The sequence below is a fragment of the Anoplopoma fimbria genome, chromosome 3 (assembly GCF_027596085.1).
Source record: "Anoplopoma fimbria isolate UVic2021 breed Golden Eagle Sablefish chromosome 3, Afim_UVic_2022, whole genome shotgun sequence".
Lineage (NCBI taxonomy): Eukaryota > Metazoa > Chordata > Actinopteri > Perciformes > Anoplopomatidae > Anoplopoma > Anoplopoma fimbria.
In genome coordinates this window covers 24,161,353-24,179,140 of record NC_072451.1, presented here as the reverse complement: position 1 = coordinate 24,179,140, position 17,788 = coordinate 24,161,353, and the positions used below count along the sequence as shown (strand labels likewise).

Here is a 17,788-nt window from a genome sequence, read left to right as displayed (position 1 = left end):
ACAGTTTCCTGATAAAGGAATCCACTGCTTGGATTTGGTTGCCTTGATAGCAACTGGGGTTGCTGGAAGCTCTTTGTCCTGGGGAACATGGAGAGTGTGACTGCAGCGCCACCTGTTGGTGATTGCTAAGGGAAAGAGGAGAAACCCATAGAAGGATCACAGATCTTTTCCTAGAAGGCTTTTGGATATATTAAGCAAAATACGCGAGTATAAGGAGCTACAATCATTCCCCCAACAACTGGATACAATACAGAAAAGAAGGGCAGAATCATTCTTTTATAATATGACAGTTAGAAACAAAAGGCCCAGGACTATGGCCTCGTGTAGAAGCATGGTGGTGCAGACAAAGAGCCAGCTCATGACCCTTCCTCCTACACTCTCCCTCTCGCAAAGACTCTGGTGAACAATTAAACTCGAGGGAGGCACAGCTTGAAGAAGTTAATATTTTCATTTCATCTGTTGTATGCATATTCCACCACAAAAGGTGGAAGGGAGATGTGCTTCTCTTTGTTTTGTCCTTGTTCAGCACACGCAAAGTTAAGTTCTGATAAACTTTGTTGAAATCGACCAACACAGAGCACTGAGTAGCAACAGTTTGGCTGATTTTGATGTAGAGTGCTTTAAACAGAGAACTATATGTGAGTGCATGTGTGTGTTCCTGCATTTGCATGGATGTGCATGTGTGAGCCTCCATCTAGGCCAGTCTCCATCTCGCTTTGTGTCTTCACAGTTGCTACGCCGAAAGCATCTCGATCTCCTGTAAAGCATCACAATGGACCCAGGAAGAGCATCTGGCGCTTTGAGACGCCAAAAACGATCTCCCCGCTTCGACCTGCCACTCTTACCCCCATCCACCATAATGCCGTTTTCACGTTTCATTCTCCCGCAGCGCCACGACAGACTGCGCAATCACAAAGACCCAATTAGCCAAGAAGGGGATCACGTTTTCGCCTGGGGACCGACGGGCCAATCGCATCGGGTAGTTTTCTGCAAGGGCCTATGGGGCGGCGGTGCAGGTGGGTGGGACATGACTGTGGGGCGGAGGTGACACAATGACATGGATGGAAAGCGGCCTCTTGTTTCTGGTCATTTGTGTCACCAAAGTTTTGATTGATGACCGTCGGGATGTTTTTCCCACTCTCCCCTGAGATTCCCAGCTCTCTGGAGGGGGTTTCCCATTGGGCCTTAGCATCGAACCCCTACTTTAAGTTTGGCCCTTAGCCCTTAACCACACAAAAAACACACATCCACACACACACGCTTTTTGTTCCATTCGGGGCCCCAGATGGCTGCTGCCCACACATCTGTATTGTAAAGCACTAAATATAGGCCCTGTGTCTGTTTTTGTTTCGTATATTCGCACATGTGAACCTGGTTTCATGAACATACAGTGTTTAATAGTGATGAAGAGAACGGAAAGGGCAGAAATAAATAGAGAGAAGTACATACGAAGAAGACAAATGCAAATGCGCGCATGTGTGCAAGAGCGTAAAGAGAAAAAGCCAGAGGGACTGTAGGTGTGTGGGTGGATGAGAGAGATGAACAAAAGAAGCAGAGAAGAGCGATAAGGAGCAGCGAGCAGCCAGTGAGGATTTGATTGGGTGGGTGGGTGGGTGGTGTAGAGGAGGGGGAGGGGGGGGGGAGTGGTTGGGTGTTGAAAAAGGATCTTCCCTCAAAGCCTCACTAAGATATTCCTGGAGTGAGTTAGGTTTTCATTTGGCTTGCAGTACCCACACAGACTGCCTACACCGTACTAGGAGCTCAAACCATTTAATATTCATTCCACTAGGCTGATATTCTCTGGGTTATATGACGGATAATAGTCTGATTTTATTTTAATCTGTGAGGAGTGAGTGTGTTTGGTTGAACTCCCCGGGTCATTAGCATGTCAGAGGCGTTCCGTCGGTACCCAGTTCCCTCCATAACAGCTGCTAGTCTGGCGAATTACTCAATTCATGTGTGTGTGTGTGTGTGTGGATGTGGGTCTGTGTTTATGCATGCGTGTGTTCCGTATAAACAAAGGAATAAGCGAACAGAAGGTTTCATCAAAAACACCAAAACACCAAACGAGTGTGTTGTCGTGCATCATTCGCTCACTTTGATGATTGAAGAAATCTCCATCAGCATCTTGTTTCTGCTCATATACGTGTGTGCGCATGTGTGTGTGCACATGGAGTGTGTTTGTGTGGTGTGTTTGTGTGTGATTGCATAAACATGGTGTCAGAGTGATGAGATGTTCCCTCCATCCATCTGTTCTGCTGGCATATTCATCTTCAGAGGGCTTCTTTACAGGAGAGACTGAAAGAAGAGAGGGCACAAGAAAGACAGATAAACAGTGAGAGTGAGGAGATTCTATGATAATGTTGGTTTTGTCCGTCAGTCACCGGAGCAATAACACACTCTCTGGTCGCCCTGTGGAGCTCCGAGGCCCCATTCATATGTGATCTTTTAACATGTCTGGGAGTTTTAAAGCATCTGTGAGAGGATGTGTGCGAGTGGAGCTGCAGTGTGTCTTTCCTGTGGATGTGGTTACCAGCTTGTGAGTGTGCGTGTGTGCCTTTGTGGACTAGCGAGTGTATGTTTGAGAGTCAGAGACAGATCTCATTGTTCTGTTCCTTCCTTATCTGCCGCCTCGGCGTAGAGCTCGTTCTGGTTCCCCCCTCAGCGATGTGACCCGGCTGTGATACCGCACGCCCTTGTCTTTCGAAGATAACAGACCACCCTAAAAATACTCCTCTTTCTACCACTGTACACTCTTCCCCTCTGTTCTCCTCACCTCTTCTGGCTCACTGTATCCTCCGGAGTCTCCCTGGCCAAGAGTTAGCTCTGCCAGACTAAAATACCTCTGGGCGCTTCCTAATGTCACAGAGGTCCTTTAAGTCTATATTTCCCCCCCTTTTTTGTCTTCTACTACTCATTCTTTCGGAGGCCGTGGATGTTACAGCGTCGGCTCGAACACTAGAAGTGCAATTCAGACTGTTACATCACAAGTTGTCTTATAAATTTCCACAATAATTCCTCATCCCCCCCGCAGCTACTTCAGTCACCCACACTCTGGACACACAGGGCAGATGGGATGTAGGAGGAGACGGCGAGGACAGAATCTGCCAGGCTCACATAATTATACATCAAGTAATTGAACATAACTCCTCAATAAAATATTGAAGAGTGCATTGTTTTCCGTGGCTCACGGGTTTGACAGTCTGGAACAATGCTAATTATGATAAACTACGCATCTTTTTGAAGATCATGCTACAGCCAAGTGCTTAGAGAGTGTTTGAATCTTTCCGCTGCCTAAACTCTCCTCTGTTGTGAAGGGCTTTTAAGGATACTGACAATGCCCCTCTCTGTTGTTGTGAGGAAGTTTTTGGCTAATTTAAAACACTTTTATTCCAAGCTCCTTTGCCACATTTGACATTTGGGGTTAGAAAGCTGTTGTTTTTGTTCTATTTGTGTGTGCCTGTGTGTGTGTGTGTGTGTGTGTGTGTGTGTGTGTGTGTGTGTGTGTGTGTGTGTGTGTGTGTGTGTGTGTGTGTGTGTGTGTGTGTGTGTGTGTGTGTGCGCGCATCCTCGCCTTTCTTTTGGCCCAAACCCACGCAGGTGACCAGAGGGGGCCTTGTGTGGGTGGACAACTCAATGGTGACCCCCTCTCTTCACCCTCACCCTCCCTCCCTCCCCTTCCCTCTTTTCTTGCCCTCCTTCCACCAGTCCAAAAAGAAAGAGAGAGGGGGCCCAGGAGGAGAAAAAGTCCATCTTAAACCTACCCTCAAGCAAACGCACTGGCCAAAATTCTGCAATCGCCAAAATCAGAGCATTTATCATTGAGAAAATGTTATTAGAATGCTTGTTGGCCTTTGATCATGAGCCAGTAGCTTCTGTAGAGATGATACAAAGCATGAAAAGTGGTTGCAAGGAGTTTCTTGTGAACTAGTGCTGGAACAAGTAAACAGAACATAAACCAATTACTATTTTGATAAGACATTAACTGTTGAAGCTGCGCTACTTAATATGTTTTTATTGTAACAATAGGTCAAATGTCCGATCTGTAAGGAGTCGCTTGTGGTTACAAACCGACAGAATTATCTCCGAACTCTGCAGTCCCCCTCAGCTCAGGGGAGTTTTTGAATGAATGCTAATGATGATGTTTAGTTGGCAACAATTTGCTAACATGGTAGCCAATCAAGATGATATTGTAATAATGATTGTTGGTGTGTTTACAGCTTGTTACACTGCCCAAAGTGTCATTTAGGAAGTTAAGATAATAAAAAATCTCTGGATATGGTTTCTCAGATGTCAGGGTTTACTGCTTCTCTCTTTTAAAAATATCTCTTATAATACATATTAATATATATTAAAACGTTTTATCATTGAGTAACTTGTGATATGCCTTTTTAGGTATTAATTATTTTTATACTTTTTTGCAACTAATGATTGTTTTCAACATTGGATAGTCTGCCAGTTATTTCCCAAGGATACATTTTCAAAAAGTTAGTTTTGATTGTTTACATAGAAGTCTGAGACTGACACAGAGGAAAGCAGTGAGTTTTCACATTATAGAAAGCTAAAAACTGAATTATTGTTTCATACAAATACTAAAACCATTTACAGATCATTATAAAATGATTCCCAATACATTTTTTGTGATTGTCTCGTCTAAAATGATTAATTGTGTGATCAAAAACCAAATCAATAAATCAATAATGAAAGTAACCATTTGAAGCAGCGCTGCAACCTCACAGGAACGTGTGTCTTTCAGTGAGGAAACTCAAGATGACGATAAGAGGCTGTGTTTTACGGAGGATTAGCGAGGATTAAGCTGTCAAACCAGACGACCGTCCAGTTTATCATGTTAAAGGTCACACAAACAAAAGCACAAACAAACACACACTCGGACTATGGATTAGAAGTCAGGATGTACACTGACATTAGTGTGCAGCAGTGCTAGGACCTATTCTACGGTTTAAGAAAGAATGAGCTCGATTTACATTTCACATATAACTAGCATTCCCTACTGATGTTTTGACAGATATTCAAGTTGTGTGTGACTTTCACTTCACATCCATCTACCATAACAACACTGCCCCCCAATGGATAAAGGTAGCACAAACTGCTGCAGGACACCATCAGATGTGGCATGAGTGTGTGTGATGTGCTAAATTGAGAAGTGTGGGCCTGACCGGCAAGTGGGAGGACAGAGGAGGTTTTACGGAGGGCACAAGTTAGGCAAGTCATGACGAGAACATAATGAGTCATGGTTTCTGAAACTGTCACGAAATGACAAATCTCAGAGCACTTAAATAGGCTTAGTAGATCAGACGAGGCGATGCCTGTAACAGACAAAAACATAACTCAAGTGTGACTGTATAGAAGTGATAAATAGTCTAATCTGACAAATCCATCAGCACACAGACGATAATAAAGCTACAAGGGTGTGTTCCCTCATCACGGTAATTTTCATTGAAGGACATGCATTATAAACATTGTTACATAAACACAATAGCAGCAGTACATTTTCAACACAACTCATTTTGTTCCTATCTATTTCATTTTCATGGAATCTTAAAGATCATTAAATTAGAGTCTAAGAGAGAAAAGTTACTGGGGTGTTGAGTCATTCTACTTAATGTCTGTGGGCAAAGGAGATGAAAAATAAACAAATATACACACGTATTAATCATGGCTACATGTGGTGAGACTTGTACTCGGCTGTCGGCATGGTTTCCAGCATCCGCTTTTCTGAAGTGCCCCTGAGCAAGACACGCTGAATCCCCATCAGCTGAAGCGTTCCTAATCTGTTGCTGGCCTTCACACTCTTGGATTCCTTGTGAAAAGGGCAACAAAAAAAATTCTACTTCGGTTGTGATTCACTCTGAATAGCGTACAAAGAAAATATTTTGCCACAGTCTAGTTGTAGTGTTTATGTTATGGCTGGAAAAACATCCGGACCCGATCACATACTGTATATTGTCTAAATGAGGTAGCAGAAAGCTCCTGGTGACGGTACAGCATTCATGAAGCGAAGGAGTTGTTGATTTATTTGATAGTCGTTTAAAGCTTGTACATGTTGTTTTTGAGATGTACAGTACACTATAGAACGTTTACAACTTGACGATGTTGTGCCTATCTAGGTCAGCTGAGCTAGATTTGGGGTTGTCAGCTTTCTGCACACTAAATAGGTCATGCTAACGAAGAAAGGGAACAAGCCTCTCATTCTCCATCAGTTCTCACCACATAACAATCTTGAGATTGTTGATTATGTTAAACACCCTGGCTCCAGCTTTAAGGCACACTGTCAAATTATGACAATGGATATTACAGTCATTTTTGTCAACACTGGAAAATATGTGAAGCAAGACCAAGGCAATATTTTGTGAAACAAATTCCATTTAAGCGCAATTATGCAGGCGTATGCACTGAGACCTAAATATGCAGCAATATGCTGTAGCTTTGGAGAAAACTAAATGAAGGGAAGTAAACATGATGATAAGAATCTGCTGTGCTGTGTATGAAGAACTTCACAGCACGATTATGAACCGAAAAATGCATAAATATAGATGAAAGCCCAAGGAAATTGTACGAATGTAATGCATCGGTGCAATAGTTTCTCTCAACTGCCCACATAAACAAATCTGGGTGCTGCACAATGGCATAGTCGAGGTTTAATTGTTATGATCAAAGTGCAACGTGTGCAACTTTGGTTGCGATGCTGCAATAGTGGGTTTCCTGTCCCCAATTTAGAAGCCACAGGTTACAAAAACACGAGTAATACTATAAGTATATATATAAGTAAAGAGGTTATGCACTCAATAAGTTCTCTACTGGTTCTTGGCATTGTTAGCATGGCTCCAAGAGGCATGATCGCCGTGACAACCGTTCTCCTCTGCTTCATACTGGGCTTGCTCGGCCCGGCTCCAGCTGCCCGTAAGTTTATTTCACCACATTTCACTACTTTTATATCAGATAAAAAATACAGCAAATATTACATTAGGACTCTATAACTCTTAACTAATCAGTTAATAATGTGGTGTGTGTGTTTGTGTGTGCGCGCAGTGGGTTCCCAGATGGGTAAAGCCTGTTGCACCAGATACAACAGGAAGCCAGTGCCCTTCCAGCGCATAAAGGGCTACAGAGAACAAACCACCAAGGAAAACTGCCGCATCGAGGCGATCATGTAAGACCGTCTCCTACTGGACCGTGAGAACTCCAACCCTGGCTCAATCTGAACCGGTTTGACAATGAAATTTGAATATCATTGCCAAACCATTATGAGAAGGGGTTGTTGAAGACTAACTGATTGTATTGATTGTATTAATTCCAAAAATGTTCAAAAGACACTGGTAATTGTTTTTTGGAAAGCAATACTGATGTTGTTTCTGCAGAATTTATTGCCATGAAAATAAGCCATTTGATCTAGTCTACCACAATATTTTACTGTCAAAACTAATTACTGTGGATTTCAGGACTCTAAAAAGGCAGCTGTTTGATCTGCTCCATAAACCATGTTCATAAATGATTTGTATGCAAGCTGTCTAGGCTTTAAGATTGAAAAAATCCAATTACACAACTGCGCCGGGTATCAAACCTCAATACTTTTTGGATACCGATCGAGCAGTGACTGATTTTAAATTTAAAGTTCCTGCAAAGCAACACTGTGTTAAAGTATAAAGTAATTATGCATTAAATAAACCCAAAAGGATTTTGTAGAAAACTTGTTAGCTTTTCTTAAAACAAGTTATTAAAAACATGTTGTTTTAGAATTAGGACTGGAACTCAGGTATCAAATATACTATACACTGAATTACAATATACTGTACTGCTCTCTATGTGTGTCTGATAATGCTTCTTACTATTGCAGTTTCTACACGGTTAAGAAGAATGAGATATGTGCAACACGCAAAGATGAGTGGGTGAGGAAGATTCTAGAATTACTCAGGTATGAGACTCCTACTCACTTTTAAATACCAACTATTTTCAATTTGATATAGACCTTGAAATCAGGACAAGCTTTGTGTGTGAAACAGGGTGTTTCTTTGTTTTGGGAGCATTGTGAGTAAAAACTTCTATTTCTATACAGTTCAAAACTGATGAAGATGTCGATGACCGGCTCTGCTGCAGGTGAAAAGGAGTAAAACCGTCATTCAATGATGGAAGTGAATCTTTCATCAGTACCACAGAAACCTTCCCGAACAGCACTGAAAGGTTCTATTAGCAAATATCGTGTTTTGGTCATTGGAATTAAATAATTTGTGTTAAAGAAATGCTAATTTGAGAGAAGGTTTTAGAGAAATGTAACCATAATCCAGTCATGTTGGGAATTTTATTTCTGAAAATAAAAAAATGCTTATGACTTTTACTTGCCTGCTGAACTCGTAATCATGATCTAAGGCCAACCTGAGAAGAACAGCTTTGAGACTATGGATGTAGATTATGTGTTTAGCCGCTTAGCAAATGTTAACATGAACATCTCTGTTTTTAAATCATGCTTTTGTGACTTTGCTGTTTCATTGCCTGCTATGAATCTGCTTTATATTCAAGTTAATGTGCTAAAACATGCCAATAGCTATTCTCACAAACAAATAAATGTATTTTATAATACTCCAACATTGTTTCCCACGGTCATTTAACTAAACTACAACATACAAGTGTAAATTCCAATGTAGTTACGGATAATATACTCTTTAAATTAATTTCAACATGATTAAAAATGGTATAAATGTTTAGCAAAAGTGCTTTAAACCATCAGGTAGCATTTACTAGCCTGACTCTGGATGAGAACACCCTTTAACACCATTAAAAGGTTTATTTTCTAGTTAGAGAGCCCTCAACTGAGTAGCCTGCTGCTCTGCATGTTGTATGATCTAGTGGAGTGACATATGCGCCTGGTGTGCTTAGAAAAGGATGCTGCCAGCACATCTATACTTTTGCTCTGGTTTATGCTTTGAGATGCTTGTTTAAGAAAGGAGATGCACTTATGACTTCTGGTGACTAGTAGTTCTCTTGAATACCTATGTTGAATACACTTCCTGTAAGTCGCTTTGGATAAAAGCGTCTGCTAAATGACTGTAATGTAATGTAATGTAATGTAATCTGCTCGAAGGTGTCTGAAAACTTTTTGATGAGCTGTCCGGCCCGCCGAGCTCATACGAATGCATGACTTGACTGACAGGGAGGCAGTCTCTGGTGCTATTTCAGATCAGCACCCCAAGGGGTTGATGTCCAGTCAGACAAGGTGACTCCCTCAATGACACGCTCTTCTTATCTGAACTGTCCTGAAGTCATTTCACCTCCCCACTAGATGGCAGAATTGATCTGTAAAAAGCTAAATCATGAGGTCTTGACACCGCTACCGTTGATTTCCAATATCACCAAATAAGAACGACACGTGTGGATGGCGGACAAGAACATTTATTTTGACTTTGGCAAACAAAAGACCTCTTAGTTGCTTTGCTTTGGATGTTTCTTTTATCTCTGCTAAGCCTTATGTTAGCTGAAGAAATGTCACAGACAGGACATTTTAAGAAAATGGAAAGACACAAATAGCACTACTAATAAATATTAAATATTACAGGATTAGCATTTTAAATATGTTTAAATATATTTGATAAAATGTGCTATAGATATAAGATTTCTAGGGGCTGGAGGTTGTATGAGCAGGAGTAGTGTTCTTCATTGCTCTGCGGATCTGCCTGTAAGACACAAACAGGAGATAACAGGTTATTTAAGAGTTTAGTGCTGCCACTAATCATACGTGATGCATCACATCTGGAGTAACCAACTAGCAGAAATGGTCTAAACTGGAGACTTTCAAATATTACTTACTCAAGCTCCCTGATCTTCTGAACAACCCAATCTCTCATCAAGTGGCTGCAGTGTTCTCCCTCTGTGGTCTGAAATCTTTGAAAAAAAAAAAAAAAGAAATGCTCAATTACAATCTCCAAATCCATCTTCACCAAGAACTTTTCAACCGTTTTGATCATCCCTCTCTGTTATTTAAAATAAGGAGGCGATTCTTACATAACTGCGCGGACACATGGGAGGTTCTTCCTCTGGATCCTGTAGCCCAAGATGGGAGCAGTGACATTCGCGGCACTGACCTTAGTGCAGCACTTGATTATCTTCATTTCTGTTTTTCAGAAAACAAACAAAGGATGGGTTATTATCAGCCCACATTTCTTACATTTGCAGCATGAAATATGAATATTTATTGACTACATTTTCATCAGAAGTCAACTGTGCATGGCAAGGAACTAGTTCTTATATGTACTTTAGCTATCCTGGAGCAGGCTAGTTGTGTAAAGTGGTGCAGGATCTCTGATAGGTGACTTACCAGGTGCCGATGCCGCAATTGCCACAACCCCAGCGAGGAGAGCCAGGCATGCCAGTCTTCTGATGCACAACTGCATGGTTACTGCGTGAGATGTTCCAGAGGTTCTGTGCAGCAGCTGGTTGTTTGATCTGGCTGAAGGAGGCAACTGATCTCCTCTTACCAGACCTCTGATTTTATACCGTAAAAAGAGGAACCAGGGAAACCTAACCGGATGAATTCTTTCTGAGGGCTTTCTACGTATTGTGTGAGTATGAGGGTGGTTGATGCACTTGGGTGATGCTGTAGTCCATCGTTTCCTTTTTTTGTGATTTCATCATGACATTGACTGAGCTGACTAAGACATTTACTCAGATTAAGGCTAGAGTGCAGCCATTTTTTTCTTTTTATCACTTTTTTCCACTACTTCTATTACTATTCGTAACTAACAGTTAAATTAAATGGTTATTTAACAAATTAAAAATTAATATAGCACACTTTCAGCAGGTTTAGTCTATCTTTTTTTCGTACTATGTTCGTGTCTGTTTTCTCTGGGTGTTTCTTCCCGCAGGCCTCAAAACTTGCATATTATGATTAAGGTAAATTGGGATTTTTTTGCGTGTTCATGGCAACGTGAGTATTAACGTCTCTATAAATGTTAGCTCCGTAACAAATCGGGGGATCCTGTCCACTTTGTTTCCAATCTCTGACACAAACCAGGGCTCTGAAAAAGGTAAACTAGTATAGAGTAGGATACATACATTGAATGGATGGATGGGAATTGATATAATTCTAAATGAAAAGTTAACAAACTAGTTCACTATGATCCCTCTTTCTTATGGGATGTTAAATGATTGTCTTTTCAAATTGTGCTGATTTCAGCAATAATGTAAAGGCAGCATCATGTGCTGGTCACTCTACTCAAAGAGTCATCTTTCTCTCTTTCTATCCCTCCTTTTTCTCTTTTGCAGGCAGTCATGGTCAGTACAGGGGCAAGAAAAGGGAAGGAAGCAGATCCCAGACTTTCCACCGCAAATCCCCGATCGTCCTCCACCCAGATTTGGTCATTTGCACTTCCGCTCTTTGAGTTTCAAGTCTCAACATGTATCCACACAATTCAGACAGTGTAAAAGATAAAAATACTTTGCAAGTAGAAATGCATTCCTTTATAAATTGAATATCTGATTTAGCACAAACCAAGTGGAGAGTTTTTTTCACTTATTTGTAGGTCAATAAAAGCCGCCAAATAACCAAAAAGACTAAGAATTTGGTTCCTGCTGCCAGTAAAACTAGGTTGCCAGTTGTCCAACAAGAAACAAGTTGGTTCCAAATGGAAAGCAAATAAAGTTCTGACTGGCCTTTATTTGCTTTACATTGTCATTCATATTTATTGAATGTTTTACATTTACGCTTGCTATATAGATTTTATGTTTTTATATCACTTAATGTAAAGGGGCAGTAATTCATCTATAATGGTATGTAGCCTACTTTACCAGAAAAACAGTATTTGAGCCCAAGGACAGATTATAGAACCACCAGTGATCATTTTTCAGTGATTTCAGTGACTCAAAAAACACTTTAACTCACAGTAAAAAATGGCACCAAAAAGTAAGGAACCTGGGGATTAATTGTGTTGCTGTTCCAATATCAAGACTTTTAGCAATGAATTAAAAAACAAGCCCTCATGAGGCCGAACGCTTAGTTTCTCAAGAAAGCCATGTCTGGGTCCTATTCTCCCACTATGGAGACAGTATTTGTGATTCATTTTGCAGAAGCTTGCAGGGGTGTCTGCTTTGCAAAGGAAAAGATTGTTTGATAACTAAGAAAAAACAAAAAAAAGAATTCCCCACATAGTTTACGTGTAGGATTAACATTTCTCAGACAGTGTTTTAGATTATCTGGTAACACAGCAGACCTTAATATGAGGCCTAAAGGCTTACTGATAAATTCCACGTTCGCTAGTCTGTGAGGGACCGTACACGTAGTAAGTGCGCTGACTGTGGATGTTACAGTTTCGTTCAACACTCCAGTCAAGCAGAAGATGACAAAGTCGACGCCTGTTCTGAAGAGAGGTTGTGCGGGGAGATCGGCTGTTACCCACGTTAATATAATTTGTCTTTATAGAATACAAAGACAGCCAAATGGCGTTCTGGCAAATATTGTTTTGGTGCATTATAGCTAACATTATAGCTAACAACTGTAATGGGAAATGCGCATGAGTGGAAGACCTGATCAAAGCGGACCCTCCATCATAGTTTGAGCAAAACCACGCTAGGTTTACAGGACTAACACTGTGGATTTTGTGCATGTTACAAACGGAGACAAGCAAGCTAGTTCGGTAGAGCAAATATTCATTATAACAAAAAAGTCTAGTCCAGACATTCTATTTATCAGTTCCCCTTAATAGTTTTAACATCTCTGAATCACAGCAGCGGGTGAGAAAATCATTGCCATTGTTATCAATCAACAATCCTAACTAACCTTTCAAATAAAGAGCATTATAATCTTTGAACAAGAAGTCTTCAGAAAGTTAGCACTGATCCCTAATCTGCACTTCCTCACCTTTGTAGTGTGTATTTCACTTGGTTTATGTCTCTCAAAACTATTATATCAAATGCTGCATGTATTACAGAAGGACTCTTTTTATTATTTAATGTTTTTGTAATTAATATGCTTGATGATAACATAACAGTAAAGCAACATGAAAATGAGGATGGAAAACTGCATGTATTAATGGTTTGTAGTTACCTGTCTTAAACAGTAGATGGTTAATACCACAAAGCAGCAGTGTCAGCGGATATTAAATGACTGAGGCATGTATTTACTGGATTCAGTGAATGAAACGTCAGAATTCCTTTTTAATGAAAAGCAGAAATGTTTTCTCAAAATGAGGAAGGAAGCATGAGCAGTGTGATCGGCCTCGCTAAAATGAAGATCAAATTGCGAAACATTTGCACTTTCTTAATGGAAAAAGAAAGTTCTCCTTTTTTATGAGCCTCATTCACAAATTCTTATTTTACATCATGGCTATAAATCTAAAAGATTAAATCAAGACTGTAACTGTGATTGTGTCTCACTTATTCTTCTCTCGTATCATTATCTCTATGGGCTCCAAATGAGAGAACAATGTAGTACAATACTTAGTAGAACAATCTTAAAGTGAATCAGTGTCCTGCAGACCTCAGCACTCTACGGCACAACTAAGTGATACATCATTGATTATTCCTAAATCATAATAACTGACTTTCAGTGAGGAAGGACAGGACAGTCAATTAAACATAATGGACCCATCTAAAAAATTCCACTTACATTGTCATTTTTATAAAGTGACGGGGCAACAGCTTCATCAGAGCTTATTGACGACAAGATGAGTTGGTGGCTGCAGGGGAGTTGAATTTCTGATCTCTATCTTCTTCTATTTTCATATATATAATCTCAGTTTGCTACAACACTGATTCTCATGAGTGATAATCCACTCTGTGCTCTGCATTATGATATTAAATAGCCTTTGTCTCATTTGAATAAGAGATAGAGACTCATTTACCAAAGTGAAAGTGACCAACGCTGTCTGTGCTGTCTCTCTACAAGCTGGTGATGTATTACTTATTAAGGAATGTGTTGGAGGCAAGTGAAACTTTCATACATCTCTATCAACGTTATACAAGGATGAAAGTGAGAAAACCACAATCTACTGCTTATGAAAATAGCAACACAATGGATGCTCAAAAAAGGTTGTAAAAGTCAAAAAACAAAACAATTAAAGTTCAAATTAAATGAGAGAATATATTGTTTTGTCATTGCAATTACAAAAAGGATTTTTATACCTGTTTTTTAATCTGCTACTATGGTTTAGGTTTGGCTTGATTTAGGTGCAATTACTACATGACAAAGCTGCAATAGGCTGTTAAAGGTTCAGCTTTGTTCACCAGCTAGTCGCTATCTGTGTCTGTGAACAGGGGGATTTTTTGAACTTTTTTTTGTTGTTGCTGAAAACAGCTGCCTGTTCCACCCAAACAAACGCTATGAGAGTGGTGAGACTGAACTATAACAGTAAAGTTGCAGGAATGAGAGCCAAGTAATGAGCTGAAACTCACTATAAAGCTACGTTATACAGAGACAATTTGCAGATTCAGGTGATGATTTCCTTAGGTTCATCACATCAAGCATTTTGTCACATTTTTTCACACCGTCATTTGATACAACCCTATAATAAATATATTGCTTAAAGCCACTGAAAGATTAGGGAAATCCTTAAATTCATGGTTAAAAGAAACTAATAAATAAATGAAAGCACCTTAATTGAAATCACCCTTTTTTTCAATAAAATAAAAACATAGGCCTTAAAGTGAAAAAAATTAACAAAAAAAGTCCCTTAGGTCAGAATCTAAATTAATTAAAAGTTCAAACACCAAACAAAAAGAAAATAAATTGTACGTCCTCTAATTAACACGACCCACACAGATGTGTTTATTTTCATTCATTTTAGTTGTAAGTGGAGTTTACTTCAGTTTAATACATAATTGAATATCATTTTAAGTGAAGAATCGTGTATCACGGTCCAAATCCTGGGAGGGTCCTTCTTTCCTTCATCATGTGTCGGTCAGCATCTTTTGGGCCCCCACACAGATTGACTATGAAAAAACACCATACATCAGGCAAAATATCCAGCAGGTACAGCCAGGGTTCATTTTTACCGTATGAATATTAAATGACAAAATCATGAATCTATCCTATAACCCTATAACATTGCTTTTTAGCTTTAAACTGAAATGCAGCGGGCATTTCTGCTAGTAAAAAGCACATTCACTTAAAAAAGTGTTTTTTTGTCACATATATCACAACTCTTCTGCTGTTATTTTCCTCATCACAGTCATGGAAATAGACCTAGCACTAACCAGCTAGCTAACAACATGCTAACATCAGCGCAGAAAAGATACTCACCACATAATGTTTTCATCGATAACATGATGAATTAGCTAAAATCTTCTTATGAACCACATTATCCCAAAAACTTAATGCACTTTGTCCTCATTAACTTTTTCGTATACTATTTTAGCTAACTTGCACTTATTGGTTTTCTTCCCTTCTATTGACTGACGCCTGTGAATTAGGTAGCACCCTCTGATGGACATTTAGGAAACCTGCAATCATGTCATGTACAGTGATATAAACTCATATAAATAGAGTAAAATGTAAATGTTCAAACCTTTACTTTATCAAATGTATGGAGGTTGCATAGGTGTAACTCATTATCACTATCTTTACACTTTGGTGTAAGAAGCGGTTAAAGTGGTTCGTCTTCCTTACAGCCATTTTAATGATGATAAGTATTGAGTTAATTAAGTATTGTGTCATTTTCCCTGATGTTTTTGAGGAAAGATGGTCCATCCTTATCCTTTCAGTTCTACCTGATGTTGTTACAGGTTTTTTTTGACTTTGCTGTGTTTAGGGATGTATTTACCATGCACATAGTATCGCTCAAGAAGCTGACCAGCACATGGGCAGCCGTGAATAAGCGACTGTGGACACTCCAACTTAAAGCTGTCGACACAAGGGTCCTTGCTGCCATGCTTACCCTCATGTGGGTTTCAGCGGAAACAGGGTTTGATGTATCCGTTCATGTATGTGCAAATGGAGAGCAGCATAGAGGTTCTTTTATCTCCCCCTGCATGCACTGTGGTTACAGAAATGTGTATGCCAGTGTCAGTAGCAGAAGGACTCAAACCCTTAAGAACCTGTAGAAACCAAGCAGTAGAAAGATTCAGTGTTACAGTAGAATGTGACCAAATGAACCCTGACCTTTGCAGTGACATTCAAGGATTAATGTCAAAAAACAAGAACACAAATATGTGTGTCTTTGTTTTCCAGGATATATTGAGTCCAACAGGTTATCACTGCATCTATTCTTATTTTTTCCAAACCTAACAAACAAAGAATTTGTACAGTTTATACTGACCAACTATCACATGTCAAAGCAATCTGAAAAACTGGTCAGTGTATAAAAAGCGCCTATAATTGGGCTTTTATCACCTTTAAAATGAATGAAGGGAAGCAGAGAAAGTGTTTCACTCATTGATATCACAAACCACGTGGATGAAGATCTAGTGCTTGATACCGTAGTATTTTCCATATAATTATTTGAATTGTAAATACTATTATAAGACATGCAAAGACCACAATCCCCCCCGTGGAACATGTTTTGGCACCCTCAGACCACCAGTAATGAGTCGAGGGGCGAGGGCCACACCGGTGAGCCACTGCGGGAGGAAATGTGTACTCTACTTTCCAGCCATGTGTGTGCGTATCTGTGGGTGCAGCATGCTCTACTTTCAGGTTGCAGAAATGCAAGTGTTGACTGTGTTGGTGGGCTTAAAAAGGGCTTGCAGAGCACACACAAGCATCACATCTATTTTAGTCAGACACAAGCCATGAAAAGTCTTGCTTTTGTCTCGCTTCTTCTTGTAACCATCATGGTGTCCACAGCCTCAGCTCAAGGTAAGAACAATGTGAAAGATTTTTGTGCTTTTTGCATTTATTTAATATGATATGATTTATTATTTTTTATTATTATGGAAAACATGATGTCGATAAGAATGGAGTCTTGTGTCTTTATTCAAAGGTGGGATAGCCAGCTGTTGTCGAAAACTTTCAACCACTCAAGTCTACCGAGTCCACCTGAAGAGTTACTACAAACAATCTACAACGGCTTGCCCTCTACACGCAGTAGTGTAAGTCATCCAGTCTGTTCAAAGTCGGATTAATGTGCATTGTTTCTCAAAGTTTAATACATGTATACTGTGGTGCATTGTATTTCAGAATAAACCACAATAATTCAAGATCTTCTCTTCAAAACTATTGCAACATGTTACTGAATGTGTAATTTCTTTGTTGTGATTTTCAATAGATTTACAACGCTGAAAGGCAAAAGGATCTGCTCTGACCCCAGAACGTGTGGACGAAGACCAGCATGGCCTACCTCGACGGAAAGAACTGGCAAATCCAACATGCTACCTTACCCAAACACCATCGCTCACACAATTTAAACTAAAACTAAAAAGCCATCGCTCCCGATTTCTCCTCCACCTTTTAATTCTTTTTTTTGAATGTTTTCATATTTACTGCAAAGTCCTTTCCTCATTTTAGTTACGTGAAATGGGATATTGTAGTTGCCTTTTTGTGTGTAATTTTTAATTATATGTTTGTTTGATGACTGTAAATATGTAAATTATATTTTAATTATGGAATGATTCTGAGTGATTTATCTAATAAAAATGATCACAATGTCATGGCTAAGTTTTGGTGATTATGTGTAATGACAGGTTACTGTCTTTGCGTGTGTATGGACGAAAGCTACAATCCGTATCTTAGCATATAGAGGCATCTTCTTCTCATCGCCTTAACATATCTATTTTTGCGCTTCATTCACCAAAAATAGGCCACAAAACATAAATATTAGACATGGTAACATAGTTGAGTCTTTGGGCA

The 17,788-nt window shown here is 39.6% G+C and overlaps 1 protein-coding gene and 1 pseudogene across 1 annotated transcript; both read left to right on the top strand.

Moving 5' to 3' along the window:
- The first annotated feature begins 6,824 nt into the window (after positions 1–6,824).
- Positions 6,825–8,222, top strand: LOC129089226 (C-C motif chemokine 20-like). Its single transcript, XM_054596617.1, has 4 exons — positions 6,825–6,921; positions 7,051–7,171; positions 7,856–7,933; positions 8,075–8,222. Exons 1-4 carry the CDS (start codon positions 6,840–6,842, stop codon positions 8,127–8,129), a joined length of 336 nt encoding a protein of 111 aa, XP_054452592.1. The 5' UTR covers positions 6,825–6,839; the 3' UTR covers positions 8,130–8,222.
- An 8,424-nt stretch (positions 8,223–16,646) lies between these two features.
- On the top strand, positions 16,647–17,578 carry LOC129089232 (monocyte chemotactic protein 1B-like; annotated as a pseudogene).
- Positions 17,579–17,788: the final 210 nt, after the last annotated feature.